Below are 25186 nucleotides of genomic sequence, written 5' to 3' on the forward strand. Positions count from 1 at the left end.
AAAGAACCACTAGTCAGCAAATGAAATTTATGAATAGAAATGAGCTAAATATCTAACAAGTTATAGGAATTATAAGATAAAAAAAAAAAATACGAGGAAATAAACAATTACGCCAGCAAAAAAAAAGTGCAAAATAAAAGTTTGAAAATAATTTGACTGTATACTGATTATAAATATTACCATAATATAAACCAAATGAACATTTATATAACCAAAAAGTGTGTATATATAAATATATAAATATAAAGTGTATATATATAAATATAATCTATCCTAGATAAAACTGAAAAATGACATTGAGCTACAGTCAGAGTTTCAGTCTCGCTCTCTCTTCTCCTGTTGCACCTCCACCTCTTTGTCACCAAGGGATTTTTCCACCGTTTCCTCATTCGCTCCGAGCAAACTCCAGCTCCGCTCGCGATCGCACGCTAATCGGGCTGAGCAGTTGACGTCGCACGCTCGCCATTCAGATCGTGAATCAGAGCGGAGGGTGGGGGGGAGGAAAATGGAGGCTGAGCAAAAAAAAAAAGTGGCAGCATCACGTCAAAACCAAGCCTCCAGCTCTCTGATGCTTCCCATACGCCCTGCCTTTAACAGGCTGCGTATCCCGCTGGATTTACAACTGAGTCACGCCTCACACTTCAGAAACTGAATTCAATTATATAAATGACTATTTGCAGAAATACTTAAAAAAAAAAAAAAAAGTTAGAAATAAAAAAAGAAGCAACAAAAACGGAAATGTATTTTTTTTTTTTTTTTTTTTAACTACTACTACATTTTCTGTGTTCTTCCACATTCTACTACCTATTATTCATTAGGGATGGTCGGATTCACCACTTCGCAGCGGCATAAGTTAACGATGTGATGCATCAATAAAAAAATTAATGAATAAGTGTGCGTCGGATACAAGTTAGCGTTTTTCACAATGCATCGTTTTTAACATTTTTGCATCGGTAAAAAATATTTATTATTAAGAAAGTGACCAATGATTTGTGGCATCCCCAGACCCCAGAGGAACTGGACGACTCCGACTTCGAGACCGAGGACTTCGACTCTCGCAGCAGGACCAGTGTGCAGACGGAGGACGATCAGCTCATCGCCGGACAGAGCGCTCGGGTAAGATCCGCATGAACCACATTTACATTTCATTTATTTAATTAATTTTATTTTTCTCTGAACGCCAATCACACGATTTCTCATTGTCCGACACACGCTTTAACCCGAGGTTGGCACTTTTCAAACATCTCCATACACGAACCCCACGCTCTTTAAACCATATCGACCCCAAACATGTCTGCTGGTGAAAAGCACGACACGCCTCTGGTGAATGGGGCCTCGGGATTCTGGAGCATCCCACCAAATATTTCGAATCAAACCGAAGTGTTTTAGATCAAATCAGATTGTGGCGTATGTACGTTTGGTTTAAAGAACAAACACTCAGTAAATTAGTGTCATATTGTTTTACTTTACATTAAAGAGGAAACCCGGTGGAAAAGATGATTTTCTGATTGAAAGATCATTCAAATCGCTACACCTCTGCCCCTGCTGGGGCCCCTAAGGAGGGCCCTTAACCCTCAATTGCTCAGCTGTCTAAGTTCGAGAACTGCTCTGGATTTGTAATGAGGTAATTGTAAGGCATTCGGCAGACCCCCTTATCCAGAGTGACTTCTCATTCATGCACCTGAGCAGCTATGGGGTTAAGGGCCTTGCTCAGGGGCCCAGGAGTGGTAGCGGGATTTGAACTCATGTCTTTAGGATCCAAAGAGCAATGCTTTAACCACTAAGCTACCAGGCCCCCCAGACTCAGGATCAACTTGGCACTGGATCCCAACCTAGTGGTTGTGGATTCCTGTTCTAGAGAGAACTAGAAGGAAAGAGAGAAAGAAAGAATAAATATACTTTCCCAGAAATGATATATTCAATATTCTAGCCTGATTATCTCTGGTCTAATCAGGCGAGGGATTCGGGTTCTGCTGTGATCTTGCTCTCGTTTCCTCTTAAAACGTCGCCTTCTTTTCTACAGGAAAAAAAAAAGAAAGGGGAAAAAGACTCTTCTCAGATTGCTCTCTCTGTTCTCAGTACGTTCCTCCTCTGTCACCCTGGTAATACACATGCAGCATGAAACGAGTAGTGTAACGTGATTTTCACTGCTTTTTAAATGGAGTCTGTCTTGTATGGTGTGAGGTGTGGAAAAAAAAAAAGTGATGGGTTGCTTCTCTTTCTCTCACGGGGTCCAATAAGCACATATGGCAAACAAAAAATTCAGGTGTCCCAATACTTTTGCTCAGTGTAGGTGTGAGTGCTGCTGCTGTAATCGTAACACTGCCACCGTGTTCATCCCAAGATCTGCTCATTCCGCTTCACACTGCTGCTCTTCCACATGTACTGATGGTATAAACCTCATGATCTGGTTGAGGTTTTCTATCTTTCTGTGGTCTCCTCCACTCTATTCATGAACAGTCCAGATTCCCGCAACCGGCTATTCTTAACAGCGTTGCGCAGAAACGTAATTGAAATCGTGTCTCTTCAAACATCAGATGTCTTCAGAGGAGAAAAAAGCTCCATTACACGCGCCTTTACTTTCCCGTCCGTCGTCATTTCCTCCCCGATGTTGTTAATGTTGGTAATTTAGCGTCGGTCGACGCCGGTTTAACGCTCCATTATTCCTGGCGACGGAAAGCTAACGCGAGGCGGATCCCGGCGTCTCGGCTCGGGCGGCGCTGGAAAGGCCCGGGCGTATCCCCGCCCTTTTCCTATTCATCTCGGCTCCATTTAAAAGCTAATAAACGCGTTTCCCTGTGTCTTATTACGGAGCTGAGAATACCCGCCCGCCCCTGATCATCTCTCCAAAGCCCCGGCGCTACACGCCAGAGGAAAATAACAGCCAGCGTGAAAGACGCACGCGTTACACGTCCTGATGAATCCCACAGCAAAGGGGTCCTGATTAGTTTTTTCCCCCTTTCATCATCCAGAAATAACTTGACCCCAGTGCAGGAGAGAGAGAGAGAGAGTGTGATGCAGACACATGTTCAGAGATGAGAAGATAATGTGCTCTTCATTTCCTGTGTGAATGATCAGAAGAGAATGCGAGCAGAGGAACACGGCCTGGTGCTTGTGCTGAGCAGCAGATTCATAAATCTGACGGTGCAGTTTGTGTGATTTGGAAATGAAGGTGTAATAACAACTAGAGAGACGGACGAAAAACAGAGGGATGGTTTAAAAGACAAAACAAATCAGAGACTTCCTTTTTATCTTTTCTCCTTCTCCTTTTCCACTGGCTACTTTACCTAATTATCCGTCTTTTTTGTCTGTTTCGTCTCTCCATTTAACTTTCTTTCTGTCCATCATTCTGTCTTTTTGTCTTGAACTATCCATCTCTTTTGGTCTCTCATTCTCTTTCTCTCTCTCACTTTTCACTTTTCTGTCTTTTTTGCCTCATTCTGTCTCCTTATCTGTCCATCTTTTTTTCTCTGTAGGTCTTTTTATGTGTCTGTCTTTAAGCTGTCCCATTATGCTCTTTGTCTGTCTATAAAACAATGTCTCTCTGTTTAACTGTCTGTCTTCATCAGTCTGTCTGGTTGTCTCCCTTTCTCTTTCTTTCTTTTGGTCTATTTCTGTCCATCTGCTCGATTCAATCAACTGAACTATATATCTGTTTTGTCTGTCTACTCTTTTAACTGTCCTTATTTTCATCTGTCTCTCTTTTCCTCAGCTACTTATTTTTCTTTAATTGTCTTTCTGTTCATTTCTCTACTTAAGTGTCTGTATTTGTCTGTCGTGCTGTCTCTCCATTGGTCTCTCTTTCTTTTTCAGTGTCTGTGCTCCATTTCATCTACTGAACTGTACATCTGTTTAACTCTCTCTCTCTCTCTCTCTCTCTCTCTCTCTCTATCTGCTTCATTCTGTTTCCTTGATTAGCCATCTCTTTATTTGTCTGTCTTTCTGTCTATTTAAGTGTGTCTCATTCCGTCTTTCTCTCGATCTGCATTCGGTCTATTCATCTCTTGCTGTTTGTCTTTGTCCATTTGTCTCGCTTTGTCTATCTTTAAATTAAACTGTCTGTCTGTCTCATCCTATCTACTGAACTGTCCACCTTTTCGCCTGCCATATTCTGTTTACTGTGCAATACCACTTTTCTGTCTTGTCCATCTGCTTCATTCTGTCTACTGAACTTTCCTTTTCTTTTTGTCTATCGCTCTATTGACTGTATCGTTCTCTCTGTCTGTCATTCAGTCTAGTCAACTATCTATCTCTTTGTCTCTGTCTCTAAATATCTTGTCTGTCTGCCTCATTCTGCTTAATTATCTCTTTCTGTCTGTCTAATTCTCTCCATCTTTCTCTCTAACTGTGTACATGCCTTTTTTTGTCTATTTGTATGTTTGTCTGTTTTCTTGTCCGTCTGTCGGTCGGTTTGTTCGTCTGTCTAACTGTCCAACATTCCCAGGTTATCTTTCTCTCTCTTCCTCTCTCATCCTTCTGTCTATATCTCTATATATCTAAAGATCTGTCTGTTAGTCCATCACTCTCTCTGTGGCCGATTAACCGTCTCACTCCATTTCATCCTTCTGTATGTTTTATTTTTCTCGCTCTACCTCTAACCGTCTGTCTCTTATTTCTTTTTGCATGTCTCTCTGTCTGACTCTGTGCTCTTGCTGTCCCATCTGCCTTTTCTTTCCCCTTCGTCTCTGTCATTTACAGGGAATGAAGAGTCAGCGGGTCGGGAAGAGAGAGAGCGAGAGGGAGTGATTATAGTGCGATGCTGTATGCTGTGTCTATGCTGTCTCATGGCTGTGTGTGTGTGTGTGTGTGTGTGTGACTGCAGGCCATCATGGCTCAGCTGCCTCAGGAACAGAAGGCGAAAATCGCCGAGCAGGTGGCCAGTTTCCAGGAGGAGAAGAGCAAACTGGACGCCGAGGTCTCCAAGTGGGACGACAGCGGCAATGACATCATCGTTCTGGCCAAGCAGATGTGCATGATCATGATGGAGATGACTGACTTCACCAGGTCAGTGTATACACACACACACACACACACACACACACACACTGAAGAACGGTTTAACTCTCTGGCATTTCATGGCAGATAGAAAAGCAATCACACTTTTAAAATCGAGGAAACTGGAAAGAGTTACTGCTGGAAAAGTGTCTTTAATGAGAAGAGCTCTCGTAATCTGTTCTGGGGAAAATCAGGACCCTGGAGTTCACAAATTCACAAAAGATGTACAGGGTATCAGGAAAGACCTTCCTAATCTCAGAGTTCACAATTTCACAGTGCAAAAAAATCGGGAAAAGACCTCCCTGTTTCCAGAGTCCGTGATTTCCAAGTTCAGGAATCTCAGTAAAGACCTCCCTAAACTCGGAGTTCAGTTATCTCGAATCAGTAATTGGCAGGTTTTTCACTTTAATGGGCGTGTTGTAGTTGTCCGGACAGGAGTACCAGGAGGGGCTCTGGCCGTGTTCAGGGGCGTGGCTGTAGTACGATAAATACCCGAATGTTCTGAACCTAGTGTTTTCCGGGACGATGTAAAGGAGCAGAGAGGAACTGCTTCATCTCACGATCGACTCATTTTCTCTCTTTGCATTAGGAGCGGCTCTATTTATATTTATTCACGTCGTTGTTTGTTTCTGTGTGTGTGTGTGTGTGTGTGTGTGTGTGTGTGTGTGTGTGTGTGTGTGTGTGTGTGTATACACTCCTAATCCATCCTGCGTGCTGCTGGTTAATTGTGACCTTTTCACGAATCGGAAAGCAGCCTAATGAAATGCCTGGCGTTCCTCTCGCGCTCGTTTTCAGCAGCACTCATCAGTGGGCGAGGTCTAATTTAAACCCGACCGCACGCTTCATTTAGCCCTAAAGGGATTTTAACCTCTCGCTGCAGAACACCGAGCTCCAGTTTCTCACAGACACTCGCTTATTCCTGCGTCGTAGCACTATATTTTCCGTTTCATTGTGTGTACACACACACACACACACACACACACACACACACACACACACACACACGGAGAGATCCTCATATCTGTTTACCTGGCTCAGGTGTCTGGGGAGTCGCCTCGCATCTTTTCTGCTGGAATTCCGGCTCATTCAGGAGCTGCTGGAATGCAGCATTTTATTGTAGCTTTAGGAACCGGTGTCAAGTTCTTCTGGGAAGAACTTGAGAGATGGAGAGATGGAAGGGGGTGAGGTTAAACAGTAACAGGTGCAGTTTATTACAGGGTGGTCCCCTGGACCTGGGGTGCCCTCTGGTGGGCGTGCAGGGCGTGACTGAGTCGAACACAGGACATGGGGGTCAGCCACCAGAGTCCTACCATCTGTATCCTTATCTCTCTGTGTGTGTGTGTGTGTGTGTGTGTGTGTGTGTGTGTGTGTGTGTGTGTTTGCCTCCTTCCTCCACCTCTTTACCTGAAAAGACACATTTTAAGGACAGGACACACAATTCCTTTACAAGTTATACGAGTGTAGACATGCTGTCTGTCCATCTTACCTGTACGATTAGGGTGCGGGGAGGGACACACACACACACACACAGTCTGAGTTGTTCAGGTGCACCACTGCACACTCTGAATACTGATTGGCCGTCTGTGTCCCACTTTTGAGTGATGTGCTCTCTCTCTCTCGCTCTTTCTCGCTCTTTGTCTCTCTATCTTTTATTCTGCATCACTTTCAATTGGTCTCTCTATCTCTGCATCTCTCACTCTTTCGCTTTGATCCTCTCTCTCTCTCTTTTTCTCTCGAATCACTCTTTCAATTGGTCTCTCAGTATCCTCCATCTCTCTTTTTTCTGTTTCCCTCAAACACACACTTGTGCAGTTCCTCTGAATTCTCTCTCTCGATCAGTCTCTCTGAATTGTTATCGTTTCTCCCCCTCTCTCTTTCTCTCACTCACTCTTACACACTTTTGATCATTGTCTCTGATCTTGATCCAATCTCTGAATTTGTTTGTCTTTATCAGATGCCATTTTTCTGCTCTCTCTCTCTCTCTCTCTCTCTGTGTCTCTCTCTCTCTCTCTCTCCCCTTCATATGAGATCAGTCCCTCTGTGTTTTTTTTTGTTTGTCTGTCTTGTTCTCAAACACACACTTGATCTCTCTCTCTCTGTCATTCTTTCTTTGAATTTCTGATTCTATTTCTCACTTTCTATCTACTCTCTCTCTCTCTCTCTCTCTCTCTCTCTCAGACAGGATCATTTGTAGGCGTATGCACAGACTGGGTGTTGTGTGGAGTGAGTGCACTGCAGTACTGCAGCGTAGTTGATTGTTTTTCTGCTGGAGGTTAAAAACGTAAACACTTATCATTACAAACCAGAGAAATGAGGAGCGACGAGCAAAACATCTGTTTGGCCACCGGTGCTGGAACACAAAAAATGTGTAAAATGGTAATCTCACGTGTGTGTGTGTGAGAGGGAGGGAGAGAGAGAGGAGACTGATCGAGGATCACCACCTGCATAAATGTGGAACGCCAGATCATAGTGTTTACTTGGTGCTCTGTGAAATCGTTGCCCTTCTCCGACCTTGAAGCATGAAGGTTAATGCGGTGCAGGGAAATTGATTTGAAGTCTTTTTTTTTTTTTTTTTTTTTTTTTTTTCTTTCCTCCTGTTAGTTAATTTACAGAAGACATTCATGAATTTCCACACAGGAGTTGGTCTTCAAGGAGATACCATGGTGTAAATATAGTGTACTAGGTTACGCATCTATCAGAGCGTTTCAGCGGGGTGTGTGTGTGTGTGTGTGTGTGTGTGTGTAATATCCACATTGATATATCTGAAGTCACCACTGAGCTCTGTAGAACAGCGCCAACATTTCGTCCAGTCCATCACAGATCCCAGTCCTGCTCATGAATATTTGTGGTGCAGCAACTTGTCTGTTCCTGCTGGAGGTGTGCGCACACACACACACACACACACACACACACACACACACACACACACACACACACACACACACACACACACACACACGCCTGTGTTATCTCTGTCACAGACGCATACACGTGCCAGCTGTAGTGGGCAACAGTGGCAGCGGTACAGTCTATGTAAATCTGATAAACACATGCGGTCACCTTGTATCTTGTATCCTGCTTTGTACTCAGAGAGAGAGAGAGAGAGAGAGAGAGAGAGAGGTTGGAGAGACAGACTGAAGAGACAGACTGAAAGAGACAGACTGAAGAGACAGACTGAAGAGAGACAGACTGAGAGAGACAGACTGAAAGAGACAGTCGGACAAAGGGAGAAAAAGACTGAAAGAGAGACAGACTGAAAGAGAGACAGACTGAAAGAGAGACAGACTGAAAGAGAGACAGTCGGACAAAGGGAGAAAAAGATCCAGATGGAGAGATGGACAGAGTGAGAGAGACAGTAACGTAGCCAGGGAAAGGCAAAGACATGAAGGGGAGAGGGAATTGGAGGCAGACAGACAGGTGTTGGGAGAGTGAGGCAGACATATGCAATTAGAGGCAGACAGACAGGTGTGGGGAGAGACAGAGGGACTTGGAAGAGACAGGTTTCTAGGAGAGGGAGTTGATGTGGGGAGAATGAGGCAGGAGAAGAGAGACAGATGGGTGTAGGGAGAGACAGGGAATTGAGGCAGACAGATGGATGTGGGGAGAGTGAGGCAGACAGGTTTGGGGAGAGGCAGACGGACAGGTTTTGGTCAAGGTTTGGTCAGACAGAGGGAATTAAGACAGACCGCCCGGGTTAGGGAAGTGAGGCAGACAGACAGAGAGAATTGAGGCAGACAGCATGGGTTAGGGAGAGTGAGGCAGACAGACAGGGGGAATGGAGGCACACAGACCGGGTTAGGGAGAGTGAGGCAGACAGACTAAGGGAATGGAGGCAGACAGCCTGTGTTAGGGAGAGTGAGACAGACAGGGGGAATGAATGGAGTCAGACAACCTGTGTTAGGGCGAGTGAGAGTTGATGAGGGGAGAGACAGAGACAGCGTGTGAGCTTGGTGTGGTGTTGTGTGGTTACAGACAGGGTTTGAGAGAGTCAGTGAGGTTAATAAGGGCCTGAGGTTGAGCTGTACGCTGAGATGCAGTGCTGATGAGGGGTGACTGCTTTTCCAGCAGAGACTTTATACACGCTTAGAGAGAGGGATGCTGCAGGACACGAAGGAAGAATGCAGCTCACAGAGTCGTTACACTAAACCCTAGTGCCGGCCGAAGAAGTAGTCGACTTAAAAAAGTAAATATGTTCATTAGCGGCGTGTCCCCCAAACAGCCCGCGGCTTAATGAGAGCGATTCGGCGGTGATGATTGGGGAACACTGTTGGGAGCGTTTGATCAGACGGAGTAGTTAGGACCCGAGCTGTGTGCTTCAGAGCGCTCGGGGCTCTTCCTTAACGCCCACGGTGCTCTTTATCTCCTGCACTTTTCAACACCAACCTCTCTTTTTTTTTTTTAATTTTTTTATTTTATTTTTATTTTATTTTTATTTTTCTCCTCCTCTACAGTTAGTGAAGGGTTATTTATTCCGCTTTTATTCTCAGCCTGTCCAGGTTTGTACCACTTGTCAGATTTGTGCTCGACTCCCTTATTGGAGCTGGCACGTAATCAGGCAGCGCGTGGCTGTGGTGTAGAAGTGGGTGGAGTTGTGAAGAGCTGAGCAGTGACCCCACAAAGTGGACGGGACTGTTTAGGAGACCGAAGGAGTGGCTGGGAGGATGCGCAATCTGGCCGTGTGTGTGTGTATGTAGTGGAAAAATGTGATAGAGGGATATAGAAAGAGAACTAAAGGAATGGTGGAAGGAAAAGAGGGATGGTTATAACTATATTACTACTCCATATAACTAATGAACTCTGCCATAAGTCTCTGTGAACAGCCATAACGTCTCATTAAACCTGCGTAGATCCTGCCATGAAAGTAGGCATGGAGAAACCATTGGTGTGAAACGTACTGAGTGTGCGCTTGTGTGCATTTCAGGGGCAAGGGGCCGCTGAAGAACACCTCGGACGTCATCAGCGCCGCTAAGAAGATCGCCGAGGCCGGTTCTCGAATGGACAAGCTGGGACGTACCATCGCCGATCAGGTGAGTGCACTTTCCCTCCGGTCCGTCCGCCTCCAGACCCTCCCAACAGCACAGCGCACCACCTGTGCGTGATTCCTTTCAGGAATTCACCACCGAGACCCCTATTAAAAGTACGCTCGCAGTAAACTTTTCTCATTACAGAAAAATAATGCGATTCAGGTCCGTGGCGATCTACAGAAAAGCCCCCGGAGTGTTCCATTACATCTAGAAATGGGCCCGATACATTATCGCACGTTATAATCTCCTAAAAGAGAATGTAGACCAGATGGAGTGTGTAGCGCCAAGGCTCTCGGTGAATATATTGGAATCGGTGTCTGGGGAGAACGTCGGAGGTACGCGTGAGGAGTGTGTGAGGAGTGAGTTTCCGTTCCTGTCATCTGTCTACGAATTAAAAACCTCCTCGTGGAGCAAAGCGTACAGCTCATTTTCATACACATCAACACCAAGAGTCAGAGACGGGGGCACAGACAGGAAGTGCCGGTTCTCTGATCAAATGTTTCTCCAGTTCTCACACGTGCGATTGCTCATCAGTGGTCTATACATCACCGGCGGAGACGGGCGAGCAAATGTCTGGGCTCATACACAAGCGTGGAACTTTAATGACGCTCGTTTGACGGGGGTTGGTTGGAGATATAAAGATGGAGGAAGCGGGGAAAGGGAAAAATGGGAGAAGAGAGAGAATGTGATTGAGTTGACTGCTTTGTTTAAATTATTCTGGCTTTATTTTTATTATTTCACTATATTTTTATTCTGTAAATCGGTAGCCAGGGTTTGGCAAAGCAAATTATTTGTGATTCCAAACAAACAACCTTTTAATCATGGTGGAAGAAAGAGAGGGATATAGAAAGCAAGTGAGAGAGATTGAGGATGTGAGAGAGAGATAGTGGAAGAGAGAGCGAGAGGTGAATCCACCATGTGGTGGACCATCTCCCCATGTGGTGGACCATCTCCCCATGTGGTGGACCATCTCCCCGTGTGGTGGACCATCTCTCTGTGGTTCTGTTCTGTACAGATTTATACAGCTTTATCCCGTTCACCATGAAGCCATATCTCTTAATTAGCCATGCAGTGAAACATCTGCAGCATTCTTTCTCTCTCTCTCTCTCTCTCTCTCTCTCTCTCTCTCTCTCTCTCTCTCTCTCACACACACACTGCCCCATGTCCAATATATTTAGAGCAGAGTCGAGGAGAATACTAACACTCTAATCCCACACACTCACTACTTTCTCAACACACTGAGAACAGAGACGTGTACTCATACTAAACACCCCTGCAGGTGTCTGTGTGTAAATACTTACACTTATACTGAGCAGCAGGGACGTAGAAACAAACTGGATAAATGGAGGGAGAGAGAAGGATAGAGAGAAGTTTAGAATGAGGCAGACAGTAAGACAGACAGACAGACAGATGGATGGAGAGAATAATGGAGAGCTAGAAAGCACTGATGGAAAGACAAGGCCAAGTGAAAGGATCGAGAGAGAAGGATGAAAGGCTCTGGTTCTGATGAGTATAAGACAATAGAGAGAGGAGAAGGAGACAAGCTCAGAAAGGGACAAACAAAGACTAGATGGATAAATAGAACTTTGATAGAAAGTTGGAAGGATAGGGGTCTAATGGACGAAAGACAAAAATGTGGAAAGAAATGCGAGACAGACACGGATGGACAGAACAACGGAGAGAGATATAGAAAAGGACATGGATAAGTGGAAAGATGATGTCTAGCAGGGGGGGCCTTAGAACGTAACACCACCACCACCAAGAGCAAACAGCACACACGTCCTCATGACAGGCGGCCATGTTGGATTAGTATCAACACCACGTAGGTGATGGATCGGCTCTCGAGACGTCGACGGAGACTGTGAACCCAAGCGTTTCGTGACTTTATCCTGTTCGGTTGCGTGTTCTCACCCCAGAGGACGTGTGTTTGCGCAGTGTTTCTGTAACACTTCCGGCCCGGAAACGTCCTCGTCATCGCCTCCCCGATGCTCGTTTCGCATATTTCTCCACAACTTCCACACCCCCCCCTTCCTCCAGCTGCCAGAAGGTTCCCAGATTTTCTCCTCTTTAATGAGGGAGGGTTCGAGTTTACGGTCAGGACTCAGAAAAACAGCGGTGCGGATGCCACCCGGATGATGCAGGGGTTATTATTAGGAGGTAGAGCTGCAGGTTTCCTGCATTTGTGCACACAGGAGCTGCTCCTCCATCAGCCCACACAGGTGTGTGTGTGTGTGTGTGTGTGTGTGTGGGGACTCCAGGATTGATGCGCTTGTTGCATGTCGGAGTTCTCGGGAAAGCTGCTGCAGATGTGGCCGCCAGTTTCTTCCTTATTTCTGAGATTTTTTTTTTGGCAAATTGCAAAATGTCTCATGTCTTCAACCATATTATGGTAGTGTTGGTTTTATGGAATGATTGACAGATCTACATTAGAGTGATAATATTAATATAATCCTGTGATGTGCAGCTGTTGGGGCTGTGGTATTAGGAAAACAAAACACACCACCAGACCAATCAGATGGAAGAAATCAGCAGCACTTCTCTCTCTTCTATCATCGAGTCGGACAGACGGACAGCTCCGGCTTCCCCCAGTCGTCTCTTCACGCTGACGGGTGCGGGGTAATTGTCCGGAGTAAAAGCTCGGGGATTATCGCTCCATTCCAAACCCGCTCCCTGATTGATTTTCATGGGCCGTGATGGCTTTATGTTTAGCCTGCTCCGAATCCGAGAGCCATTTAAACGTGATATTAAACGCATTAGCTACATAAAGTCGCCCTCCCTGGGCTCCTCTTACATTAAAAACCTCACTGTTAAAAAAAAAAAAAAAAAAAAAAAAAAAAAAGGATCTTCAGCGATCAGCAATTTTCCACTACAAATGCGGGTTGCCAGATGTAGCAAAAACACAGAAATGTGATTTTAAAACCCAATACCTTTAAAGTACTAGCCAGAAACAAATGGAAAGCATTTCCTCATTAAGTAGACGCATTATTGGCTTATTTAAAGCTTTTCTTTTTATTCCTAAGTCTTACACACACACAGTAATACCGGAAGACTGCAGTGATGTGCTGTTCCCAAAATACCGCTATGCCCCTAATAGAAGCGCAACATATTGCATTTAGTGTCTTTCGTTAAAAAGTTCATTAGTTTCAGTGTAGTCCGGAAATTACGGTAGTTTGTCTGATTTTCCCGGTGTCTTGTGGAAAGCACCATAGACCACAAACTTATAGGGAATTGTTTTCAATTGTTGAAATAATAAAAATGTATTAATACAAATATAATTATTAATTATAAAATGAAATGAAATGTTAATACAGTACCATAAACATAAAATAGCATTTTTGAGCTGTTTACCTTCTAAAATCGCCTATGCTAAACTTTTTTTTTTATATATATAAAGTAAAAAAAAAAAAAACAGGTCTGTCTCTTCATATCCATACTAAGGCTAGAATTGAGTGCAGTCAGGTGAAGAAGCATGAAAGCGCTCATGTTCGACATAATTAACGTTTTTCCTCTCACGCGCCGATCTCCTGACATTTAACTTCCAGTTCTGACTGATATTTCATTTGGCTCAGGTTTTGACGAAATGTAGAGTTTTTTTCTTCTCATGTTTGCTCTGTCTGGGTAAATGTTCTCGGAGTAAAACGGCTCCGCTGGAAAGTGTAAAAAATAATAATACATTTTATAAATTTCTTTCTCGCGCAGCAAATCGCCAACAATTACTGTACTTCACTACCGCTTCGTATCTTCTCGCTTGAAATGCCAAAGACGTCTGAAAAGTGTTACAAAGCACAGACTCCTCCTGTGAATGCAGTTTCCTTTGGAGGAAAATAGATTACATGCTCTTCTTTAAAAGGTTTTAGCGATGAGCAGAAGTATTGGGACACCTGGTTTATCCAGCCATGGTTTTTTTTTTTCCACAAAGTTGGGGACCCAAAACCTGTTATAATGCCAGCTAGAGCTCTGACCTCAATCCTATTGAACTCACCTCACCTACATCAGACAAGAAAGACCAAAATCTCCATAAACACACCAACATTTAGTGGAACATTTTCCCAGAAGAGTGGAGCTGATTATTGCAGCAAGTGGGGTGGATGTGGAGTGAGATAAGATGTTCACAGGAGCACAGGGTGTCCACCAAACATTTGTCCGTATATCAGAGTGAGAGAAACACACTGACCAATCAGAACTGACGTACTGGTAGGACATTTCCATAATATCAGATTGTCTGTATGTAGTTCAGAGATGGTAAAAGTTACACACATTTGGACCAAAAATCTCAAGTACTATGATGTAGTACTTTATTACCTCTCGCCTCTGATGTGACTTGTGCAGCAATCCGGTTCATATTTAGCCGTTAAAATCGTCTCTGCATCGGCCTTCGGGCGGAACCAAAACAAAAGAATATATTACTGAAGTGTTGTGTAGACGACGAACAGACCGACAATAGGATCGAGCGAATAATACGGATAATGAGATGGTGAATTCAGGGTGGACTGGCATTTTCTCTCGTGTGTGTGCGCGCGTGCTGAAGGTCAGCGTCGTGTTATTGCCCCTGCGCCCGTTCATCGGGCCGAGTGGCATTTACTGCGACGCACTTCAACCTTCTCACTCATTTTTACAGCACCGGGTTTTTTAATGCCGAAGTCCAGAAATGTGCAACGTCTTCCTTTACTTAAGCAGCTGTCAAATCATCATCTGGATCTGCTCGAGTGTTTCGTTTCTGAAAGCTGAACAATTCTAATGAGATGCGAGTAAAGGAGGAACCTGTGTGTGTGTGTGTGTGTGTGTGTGTGTGTGTGTGTGTGTGTGTGTGTGTGTGAGTGTGTGTGTGAGAGAGAGAGAAAGGGGGTGGGTGGGGTAATAACGCCCTGCCGTCATTTTAACTGTTTCTAAAAACCATTCGCTGCAACTTCATCAAGCGAGTTAACGACCCGGTAAGCGCTGATCATCATCGCGCCGCAGCTCGCGGCTCGCGTGTAGCCGGTGCGTTATTGCGGCTCACTTTATTTCATCGCAAAGCAACACACAGGCTGCGTTTCCCCTCACCCCGGCCTCTTCACCCTCACACCATAGCAGCGCTATTAATCCCCATCGCACGTTCACACGTGGATGTAGGAGCACCACGCTTTCAAAACACATTTCTTTATTCATTTATCTTCAGGAACAGCTTTATCCTGGCAGGGGTTCAGGGTCGCCCAGATAAAATATAATCCCTCTTGTGGAATCGGATAAATCGCCAACATGTTGCTCCAGACAAACTATACTCTTCTTCTCAGGGTTCTTCAGTCTTCCATTCCCACCTGAGACTTCCCCACAATGTCTTTCAAATGTTTTTATGGAATTTATACCTTTTTTATTTTTTTAGAAATGTTTTTGCTTTTTGATTTTATTAATAGCAGCTTATGGTAAAACTGGTACTTTAAATTCTGTCTGTCTCTATCCTTCTATGTCTGTCTGTCTGTCTCTATCCTTCTATGTCTGTCTGTCCGTCTCTATCCTTCTATACTTCTGTCTGTCTCTATCCTTCTATACCTGTCTGTTTGTCGCTATCCTTCTATACTTGTCTGTCTGTCTGTCTCTATCCTTCTATACTTCTGTCTGTCTCTATCCTTCTATACCTGTCTGTCTGTCCGTCTCTATCCTTCTATACTTCTGTCTGTCTCTATCCTTCTATACCTGTCTGTCTGTCTGTCTCTATCCTTCTATACTTGTCTGTCTGTCTGTCTGTCTCTATCCTTCTATACTTGTCTGTCTCTATCCTTCTATACTTGTCTGTCTGTCTGTCTTTATCCTTCTATACTTGTCTGTCTGTCTGTCTCTATCCTTCTATGTCTGTCTGTCTGTCTGTCTCTATCCTTCTATGTCTGTCTGTCTGTCTGTCTCTATCCTTCTATGTCTGTCTGTCTGTATCCTTCTATACCTGCCTGTCTGTCTGTCCTTCTCTATCCTTCTATACCTGCCTGTCTGTCTGTCCTTCTCTATCCTTCTATACCTGCCTGTCTGTCTGTCCGTCTCTATCCTTCTATACCTGCCTGTCTGTCTGTCCATCTCTATCCTTCTATACCTGCCTGTCTGTCTGTCCGTCTCTATCCTTCTATACCTGCCTGTCTGTCTGTCCGTCTCTATCCTTCTATACCTGCCTGTCTGTCTGTCCATCTCTATCCTTCTATACCTGCCTGTCTCTATCCTTCTATACCTGTCTGTCTGTCTCTATCCTTCTATACCTCTTAGTCTGTCTCTATTCTTCTATACCTGTCTGTCTGTATCTTTTCCTTATTTATCTGTCTGTCTGTATCTATATCTCTATCAATCTCGATCTGTCTGTATCTATCCTTCTGTACCTCTGTTTCTTTGTCTGTATAAATCTATCCTTACCTGTCTGTCTCTCTTTGGCTGTATCTATCTTTTTCTATCTCTCTCTCTCTCTCTCTCTCTCTCTCTCTCTCTCTCTCTCTCTCTCTCTATCTATCTATCTATCTATCTCTATCTATCTATCTATCTATCTATCTATCTATCTATCTATCTCTATCTATCTATCTATCTATCTCTATCTATCTCTATCTATCTCTATCTATATATATATATATCTATATATATATATCTATCTATCTATCTCTGTACACCTGTCTGTCTGTATCGCTCTCGCTCTCTTTTTTTTTTTTTTTTAAGTAATTTATTTAGTGGAAGAAAAAGATTTGTTTGGTCAAAGATATTTAATTTTTTTGTATTGCATTTTCTTTCCAATTTATATATTTTGAATCTACATTGTGAACACATTTTCATTACCCCCCTTTTTTTTGGTTCTGTTTTGCAATTGCATTTGAATCGGTGTTTAAATCAGTCTATGCTTCTGACCATAAGATTGTGTGCATGTTTTGAACATCATATTGCATATCCTGTCCCTATTTGCTGTTAGAAGAACTTCTACTCTTCTCAAATGTGTTAGTCAGGGACTGATGTAGGTGAGATGAGGAGGACTGGGATGCAGTCAGTGTTCATATTTATCCCTATAGTAGATGATGATCTTGTAGCTGGCTTTGTGCACAGGGTTTGTGTTGTCATGCTGGAACAGGTTTGGGTCTCTCAGTTCAAGTGAAGGGAAAAATTCATGCTCCAGCATCTGCATATGGAGGGAAAATGCTGGTGTCTCAATACTGTTGACCAAACCGTGTGTTTGATTTGCTCTGTTTTTATGTACGTCATGTTAAATCTCAATTTGGTGTCGGGTACAGCTGTGTGTGTGTGTGTGTGTGTGTGTGTGTGTGTGTGTGTGTGTGTGTGTGTGTGTGTGTGTGTGTGTGTGTGTGTGAGAGGTCGAGGCAGTGCGGTGTACTGTTCAGAGCCGATGTGCACAAGTGCTGCTTTCAGCACAAGCCCCTTCCCTCATTAGCATGCTGCACTGTGTCCATTTCAACACACCGTCCTCTCCACCTCTCTTCTCCTCTCTACTCTTCTCTCTCCTCTCCTCTCTTCTCCTCTCCTCACCTCTAATAAGTAAACTCTAGGTGAGATTTCTCTGACAGGCAGGAAGGCAGCGCTGTGATTGATATAATTTAGCTTTTTCTATTAGTAATGGGAGAAGAGAAGAGGAGAGGAGAAGAGAAGAGAAGCCCATGAGATCAAACATGACCTAATGCAGTCCTGAGGCCTGGTTCCTTCACCGCATCCGTTTAACACCAACATCAGCATTTTGCGCTCCACTGCTACGCGGAAAACCTAATTTCATAGTTTTACTCAGGACTCGCAGAGCGTCCAGTCAGCACTCAGTAACATCCAGGACTAATGACTTACAATATCTGCATAAAAAAGGTTTCGGGGGCGTGTCTTTGTGTAATCACATGACTCCACTGATAGGCTGCTTAAACAAATGATCACCACCCACATTGGTCTTCATACCAGTCCTGCTGTGTTCTATTCTCCTCTGAGGGGTTTCGTCTGTACGACTCGGTCATCCCCACTGCAGCGTTATATACACGCGTGTGTGTGTGTGTGTGTGTGTGTGTGTGTGTGTGTGTGTGTGTGTGTGTGTGTGTGTGTGTGTGTGTGTCAGGGCAGTGGCCTTAATGGTGTTTGTGTTGTAAAGTCTTTAGCGTATTGGCAGCTTTTTTCTAATTAACAGCAGCCACTTTCAAGAAATAAAATGCTCCAGTGCTGGAGGTTTAAATAAAGTTAGAGTGCGCTCTCTCATTCTATCTCTCTCTCTCTCTTCTTATTCTCACATTCTCTCTTTCTTGCTTTCTCGCTCTCATTTCTTTGCATTCTTTTTTTTTTTGGCGTTCTCGTATTCGCTCATTTTTATTTGTTTCTCTCTTTCTCGTTCTTTCACTAATTTTCTCTCCATCATTCCCTCTTTTTAGCATTGTCTCTTGCCTTTTCCTTCTCTTGCATGCACGTAGTTTCTCTCTTGCTTGCATTATTTCTCTCTCACTCTCACTCACTCACTCATACTCCCTCATTTTCTCTATCTTTCTCTTTGAGCGAGACAGAAACTCACTCCTTTTATTTGCGCTCATTCTTTCACACTTCTCACTTTCTCTTTCCTTGAGTGAGACAGTCACTCTTTCTGTTCTTTGTTCTTTTCTCTCTACCTCCATTTGTTTTCCTCTTTCTTTCTTTTAGCTCTTTGTTTCGCTTGTTCTCTTCTGTATTTTCAGTTTTTTCCATCTTTTTCTCTGACCTTTTCATTTTCTGGCTCTGTTTCTGCACTGAAATACTCTACATCTTTCTCCTCCTCCTCCCCTGATGTCTGTACACCCCGTTTATTCTTCCTAACGCCGTATTTCTCTCTGCAAACCCGTTATATCAGCAAATCTCAAAGCTGGAACGGAGACGCAGCCCAGTGTGCAGTCTGATTAAATTATGAATAAGCACCTCAGTCCTGCCTGTTCGTAGTGTTGGTGTAAGTGCTCGAGATGTACAGGAGAGATGTTCTCCATGCGTCTGTATCCTGCCGTGACCGAGGAAACCCACTCGTCTTTTTATTTTACAACCTGCTAGTTCATAAAGAACCTGTATATTTACAGGCGGCCATTTTTATTCAGTCTGATTTTAATGCCCAGATGCTCCTCCGTGCAGGGCCAAATCCTAGCATGAGATTTTCTTCTCGCTTGAACTTGGAGACCCAGACTTCTTAATGCCTCTGTGCACAAAGCCATCTCCAATGAAGATCGGCTTTACATGGGTTGGAAGTTGTGGAAAATCCGTATCGAACACCTCTTCATCTCACCTCCATCAGTTCATGACATTTGCTAACACTTTTGTGGATGAAGGACTCTGCACAAATTTCCCAAAAAATCTTGAACATCTTTCCAGAAGATTGGAGCTCATTATCAGCACAAATGTGGAACGAGATGAGAGAAACTTATCACACGGTCAGGTGTTCACTACTTCTGAATAGAGTCTGTGTATACGTCGCTCTCGGGGAGACGACACGCCGTCTGCAGTAAATTGGGACCTTTAGGACGCACGCTCGGCTTTGCCGAAAAAAACTATCCGTTCACCAAACCTCCAGATCTGATATAACAAACACGCGCGGCACACCACTTCCATCGGCTTTTAGGCGTGTACACGTGAAATTGGCGTTCTTGTGACACGACACCGCCCTGAATTTTAACAACTAAATCCCCCTCCCGGACAGTGAAGCGCTTTAGGGATCATGTCTGTGCACCAAGAGACACTCGCTGGTCTTTTTTTATTGGTCAGGAACGTAGATCTTTACAGAAAACAACCTGTAGTGAAAATGATCAAAGACTACAAATATATAAAAACGGTGCCATTGTAGGACTAATCTATTGTAATAACAAGAGCTGCATTTCTGGAAATTTTTCAGGAATTAATGGGAATTAATCAGCCATTTAGGGAAATGTCATAGTATAATTTGGTTATACTATGACACTGCAGTTAGTGTGTGTCTGTGAAAATAAATTAGTTTTATTTGTTTTAAAAATGATCCTGCAAGATTTTAATTAGAACTACATTTAATTTTTCGCTGTTCTAGGATAACCTGCAATTTTGCACATTTCTAGTTTATTCCCATGCAAAGTTTCCAGTCTTGAAAATTCCTACAATTTTGCAACCCTGCAGAAATACAGTATAGTAGATGAGAGACGGTGAATTAGATGCATGTCTCTCTCTCTCTCTCTCTCTCTCTCTCTCTCTCTCAGTGTCCCGACTCAACATGCAAGCAGGACCTGTTGGCCTACCTGCAGCGTATCGCTCTCTACTGTCACCAGCTGAACATCTGCAGCAAGGTGAAGGCCGAAGTGCAGAACCTGGGCGGAGAGCTCGTCGTGTCCGGGGTGAGTCCACATCATCTACATCATCTCCATCTTCTGCAAGCGTTTTCTACTTCTACACACATATGATCAGATTTATTTCTTCTTCTTCTCATGATAAATTTGGTGACCTCGAGGTCGCATTAAAGTCACGCTGCCGAATTAGCACACGTCACCATGGCGACCGGCCGCCACTCAGCTTTCCTGCTTTCACTCCAGTTGTGTTGACTTTAATATTATAGACGAGTAACTGCTTTCACGCCGGCAGGTGAAGGTTTGAGGTCTGAGGTTTGATGTGTCTGGCAGAGGACGGGGAGGCGTATAATAATCAGCTCCCCCTCGTCTGGGCTGAACTGCACATCACACGGGGCTTTTATTAGTGCGCTTACGCCGTCATCGCCTCCAGTCTCGCCTTTACATGTTTTATAACCCCAATTAGATTCAGTGCCCTCGATCCTGTTACAGCGGACACACACACACACACACACACACACACACACACAGAATAGCAGCACGACGTGGGGTTTATTTACACACAGCTCTGTATGTTACCTGCAGCTGTCAGGTTTTACTGTTCAATATAATGGATTACAGTAATGTCGTGTTTTTTATTTTTTATAGTAAAGTTATAAATACATCAATTCTGCATCTTATTATTTAAATCTGGTAAAAATTATTGTTCTGCAAAAGTTACTTTTCAATTATTCTTTAACAATAGATTAAAATAAATACTGCTGTCGCTAATAATAATGTGCAGTACAGATGTTTCTCTCTTTCTGATGCTCTTATTACTCCGTCTATACACCTCTCTCTCTCTCTCTCTCTCTCTCTCTCTCTCTCTCTCTCTTTCCGATGCTCTTATTACTCCATCTATACATCTCTCTCTCTCTCTCTCTCTCTCTCTCTCTCTCTTTCGATGCTCTTATTACTCCATCTATACATCTCTCTCTCTCTCTCTCTCTCTCTCTCTCTCTCTCTCTCTCTCTCTGATGCTCTTATTACTCCATCTATACACCTCTCTCTCTCTCTCTCTCTCTCTCTCTCTTTCTGATGCTCTTATTACTCCGTCTATACATCTCTCTCTCTCTCTCTCTCTCTCTCTCTCTCTCTCTCTTTCCGATGCTCTTATTACTCCATCTATACATCTCTCTCTCTCTCTCTCTCTCTCTCTCTCTCTCTGATGCTCTTATTACTCCATCTATACATCTCTCTCTCTCTCTCTCTCTCTCTCTCTCTCTCTCTCTCTGATGCTCTTATTACTCGTCTATACACCTCTCTCTCTCTCTCTCTCTCTCTCTCTCTCTCTCTCTCTCTCTGATGCTCTTATTACTCCGTCTATACACCTCTCTCTCTCTCTCTCTCTCTCTCTCTCTCTCTCTCTCTCTCTCTCTCTCTCTCTCTCTCTCTCTGATGCTCTTATTACTCCGTCTATACACCTCTCTCTCTCTCTCTCTCTCTGATGCTCTTATTACTCTCTATACATCTCTCTCTCTCTCTGATGCTCTTATTACTCCGTCTATACACCTCTCTCTCTCTCTCTCTCTCTCTCTCTCTCTCTCTCTCTCTCTCTCTTTCTGATGCTCTTATTACTCCGTCTATACACTCTCTCTCTCTCTCTTTCTGATGCTCTTATTACTCTCTCTCTCTCTCTCTCTCTCTCTCTTTCCGATGCTCTTATTACTCTCTATACATCTCTCTCTCTCTCTTCTCTCTCTCTCTCTCTCTCTCTCTCTCTTCTCTCTCTCTCTCTCTTCCTTTCTTTCTCTCTCTCTCTCTCTTTCTGTCTTTCTCCTTTCTCTCTGAGCACTGCTCTTTTTCTTTTTTTTTAACACCTTTCCCCATTTTGTTTTGTTTCCTACCCTCCTTCCTTTCCTCCTCACTTCTTTCTTTCCCTTGTAACCCTTTTCTTGCATTCCTCCTTCCCTTCCTCCTCTTTTTCCTTCCTTCCTTTCCATCTATCGTTGCTTCCACCCCTTTCTGATTTCTGCCTTCCTCACTTCCCCATTCTTTCTTTTTTTTCCATTTCCTCCACCCTCTCTCTCCTTTTTTCCCCCTCTCACTTTAATGAAATTTTATTTTTAGATCTTTCTCTAAGCAGCTTGAGATAAAGTGGTGATAAATATTTTTCTTCTTTATGGTTCTTCCTCTCTTTCCCTTTATGGTACTGTACCTGAGTGTGGCGCTGTGCTCTGAGCCCTGTGGAAAGAGTAGCGTGTACCAGTATTGGGTGAAATGTGCAGTAATGCTGATGAATGGATGTGACTTCAGTGTGCTTTATTGTGATGAAGATCTGCAGTAGTTCAGGTTTAATGTGTGTAATGATGAAAGAAATTTCTACATAGTTTGAAACATTGAGTTAAATTGATTGGGATAAACCCGGGGCCTCGTTTGCGAATGTAAACTGTAGAACCCTCATCTGTTCTTCTATAACGCTGCGTCTAGTTCACGCCTCCTAACCTCCTGGTTTGTGTCGTTCCTCAGCTGGACAGCGCCATGTCTCTGATCCAAGCAGCCAAGAACCTGATGAACGCCGTGGTGTCCACGGTGAAGGCCTCCTACGTGGCATCCACCAAGTACCAAAAGTCCCAGGGCATGCAGAACCTCAACATGCCGGCCATCTCCTGGAAGATGAAGGCTCCCGAGAAGAAACCCCTGGTGAAGCGCGAGAAGCAGGACGACGGCCAGACCAACCGGGTGAAGAGATCGTCTCAGAAGAAGCACATCAACCCGGTGCAGGCCCTGAGCGAATTCAAGGCCATGGATAGCATCTAATCAGCACCGGTCTCGTCCACTCGCGCAGTCCCCGAACCCGCTCCGTGATCAGATCTGGAAAACGACTAGAACAAGCTGGACGAGGCGTGTGTCAGCTGTGCAGGACGATCCGCTCTAAACCACTGCTGTAGATTCGTCCACGCGGCTCGCTCTTCCCCTGCCCGCGTTCAAAAACCGCACCTTTATCTCCTCCCGTGTCTATTTATACCACACGTGCCTCCTTCACACCCCAGCCTCCTCCTCCTCCTCCTCTTCTTCTTTATCTCCTTTTACTAAAAAATGGATGAGGGAACTTTTTAAACTTCTTCTTGAATATTTAGTTGTGTTCTAGCGTTATTTCATAATTCCAGACGTGTTCTAGTCTCAGACCTATGCAAAAACACACACACACACACACAAACACACAATAATTCCACACTCTCCACAGGACAGCTTTAGAATCGAGACCAAAGCGAGAATCCTGTCCTGTTTTTGAATCCTATCCTGTTTTTCTTTACTCATATTTTTCCACAAATAAATAGTTTTATATTAACCATTTGATCTAAAACACTAAAAGGAGCTTTTGAGATGTTCGTATTATATTGTGTATTTTTTACGAAATCGTTGCTTACGCTAGAAACTGTTCGATGGTTAGATCATTTTTTTTTGCCTTCATTTCATCATTCCTCCTGACCTTTCGTTTCAATTCAGGACCTTCTTCCACTCGTTAAACAGCCGATCGGCGCCTTACCTTTTAAACACTCGCGTAAAGTCGGAGCTGCAAAATAAATAACACCAAGAAAAACCCGAGCGAGAGAAGTCGTTGCTCAAGTGAGAGCATCCATGCTGAAATTGGGCCCTCAACACACTGCTCTGCCTATCTGCATTCCACACACACACACACACACACACACACACACACACACACACACACACACACACACCTCTCTAAATCTCCCCCTGTGGCTCCGACTGTAATGTTCAGTGTTCCTTTTTTTTTTTTTTTTAATGAATAATGTTCTCATCTCGACTTCATTGCTTGTGATGGTGGATTTTATATATATATTTTTATTTTATTTTTTTGCTTGAAGTGTGTAACCAATGGCAACATGGGACCGGAAAGATGCTCAAAGAGTCATTGAAAGGGCGAATGTTAGCGCTGATATCTCATTGTGATTATAAAGAAGAGGATTGAGTGAAAGTGAAGGGTAAAGAATGCTGGAGTAGTTCGGGTTCAAACTTCATTTGCGATTTTATTAAAATCACGTTTTTTTGTGTGTTTTTCTGCTTTGCTGTGAACTAATTTGATTTTTATTCTTTTTTTTTTTTTTTTTTTTGGTACAGGTTGTATCGTTTAATTACAAAATAAAATAAAAAATACAATGATTCCACATCGTTTTTGTCCATTTATTAATTTTTTATTTACACCCACCAGGTATAACCTCGAAATAACATTATGAGCGGTAAAGTGATTAACACTGATTTTTAACACTGACCATCATCATGACACCTGTTAGTGAGTGGATTTATTTATCAGGCAGCAAAGTTGATGTTAGAAGCAGGAAAAATGGGCGAGTGTAAGGATTTGAGCGAGTTTGACAAATTGTGACGTCTAGACGACTGGGGCAGAGCATCTCCAAAACTGCAGCTCTTGTGGGATGTTTCTGGTCTGCAGTGGTCAGTATCTATCAAAAGTGCTCCAAGGAAGGAACAGTGGTGAACCGGCGACAGGGTCACGGGCGGCCGAGGACCATTGATGCACTTGAGGAGCGAAGGCTGGTCCGTGTGGTCCGATCCAACAGACGAGCTCCTGTAGGTCAAACTGCTGAAGAAGTTCATGCTGTTGATGCTCGAAGGGTCACGACTGTTTAAGCAGCAAAAAGGAGACCAACACCGTATAAGGCAGGTGGTCATAATGTTATGCTGATCAGTGTATGTGTGTGTTTTATTGATATATTTATTCAAAATGAATCTGCATTAACACGTCGTTTTAATGGCTCAATTTTTATTAACGTGCTGCATTTTTTTTCTACCATTTTTACAAAAAAAAAAAATCTATAAAAGAGGCAAAATTAAAACCTCCAATACGACACACTTTTATTCATGACGTCCTTTCTATCCCTTGTGATGATGAATCAATAAAGT

At 43.6% G+C, this 25186-nt stretch overlaps 1 protein-coding gene across 1 annotated transcript in view; it reads left to right on the top strand.

Annotated features, from left to right (window-relative positions):
* The window catches only part of ctnna1 (catenin (cadherin-associated protein), alpha 1), a 99224-nt gene extending 75630 nt beyond the window's left edge, over positions 1-23594 (top strand). The window contains exons 14-18 of the mRNA XM_046858772.1: positions 1006-1116; positions 4823-5004; positions 9917-10022; positions 20180-20314; positions 22772-23594. Coding sequence (XP_046714728.1) covers positions 1006-1116; positions 4823-5004; positions 9917-10022; positions 20180-20314; positions 22772-23062 — 825 coding nt within the window. The 3' untranslated portion in view covers positions 23063-23594. The remainder of the gene's footprint in view (positions 1-1005; positions 1117-4822; positions 5005-9916; positions 10023-20179; positions 20315-22771) is intronic.
* Positions 23595-25186: the final 1592 nt, after the last annotated feature.

This window comes from Silurus meridionalis, chromosome 10 (genome assembly GCF_014805685.1).
Source record: "Silurus meridionalis isolate SWU-2019-XX chromosome 10, ASM1480568v1, whole genome shotgun sequence".
Taxonomy (NCBI): Eukaryota; Metazoa; Chordata; class Actinopteri; order Siluriformes; family Siluridae; genus Silurus; species Silurus meridionalis.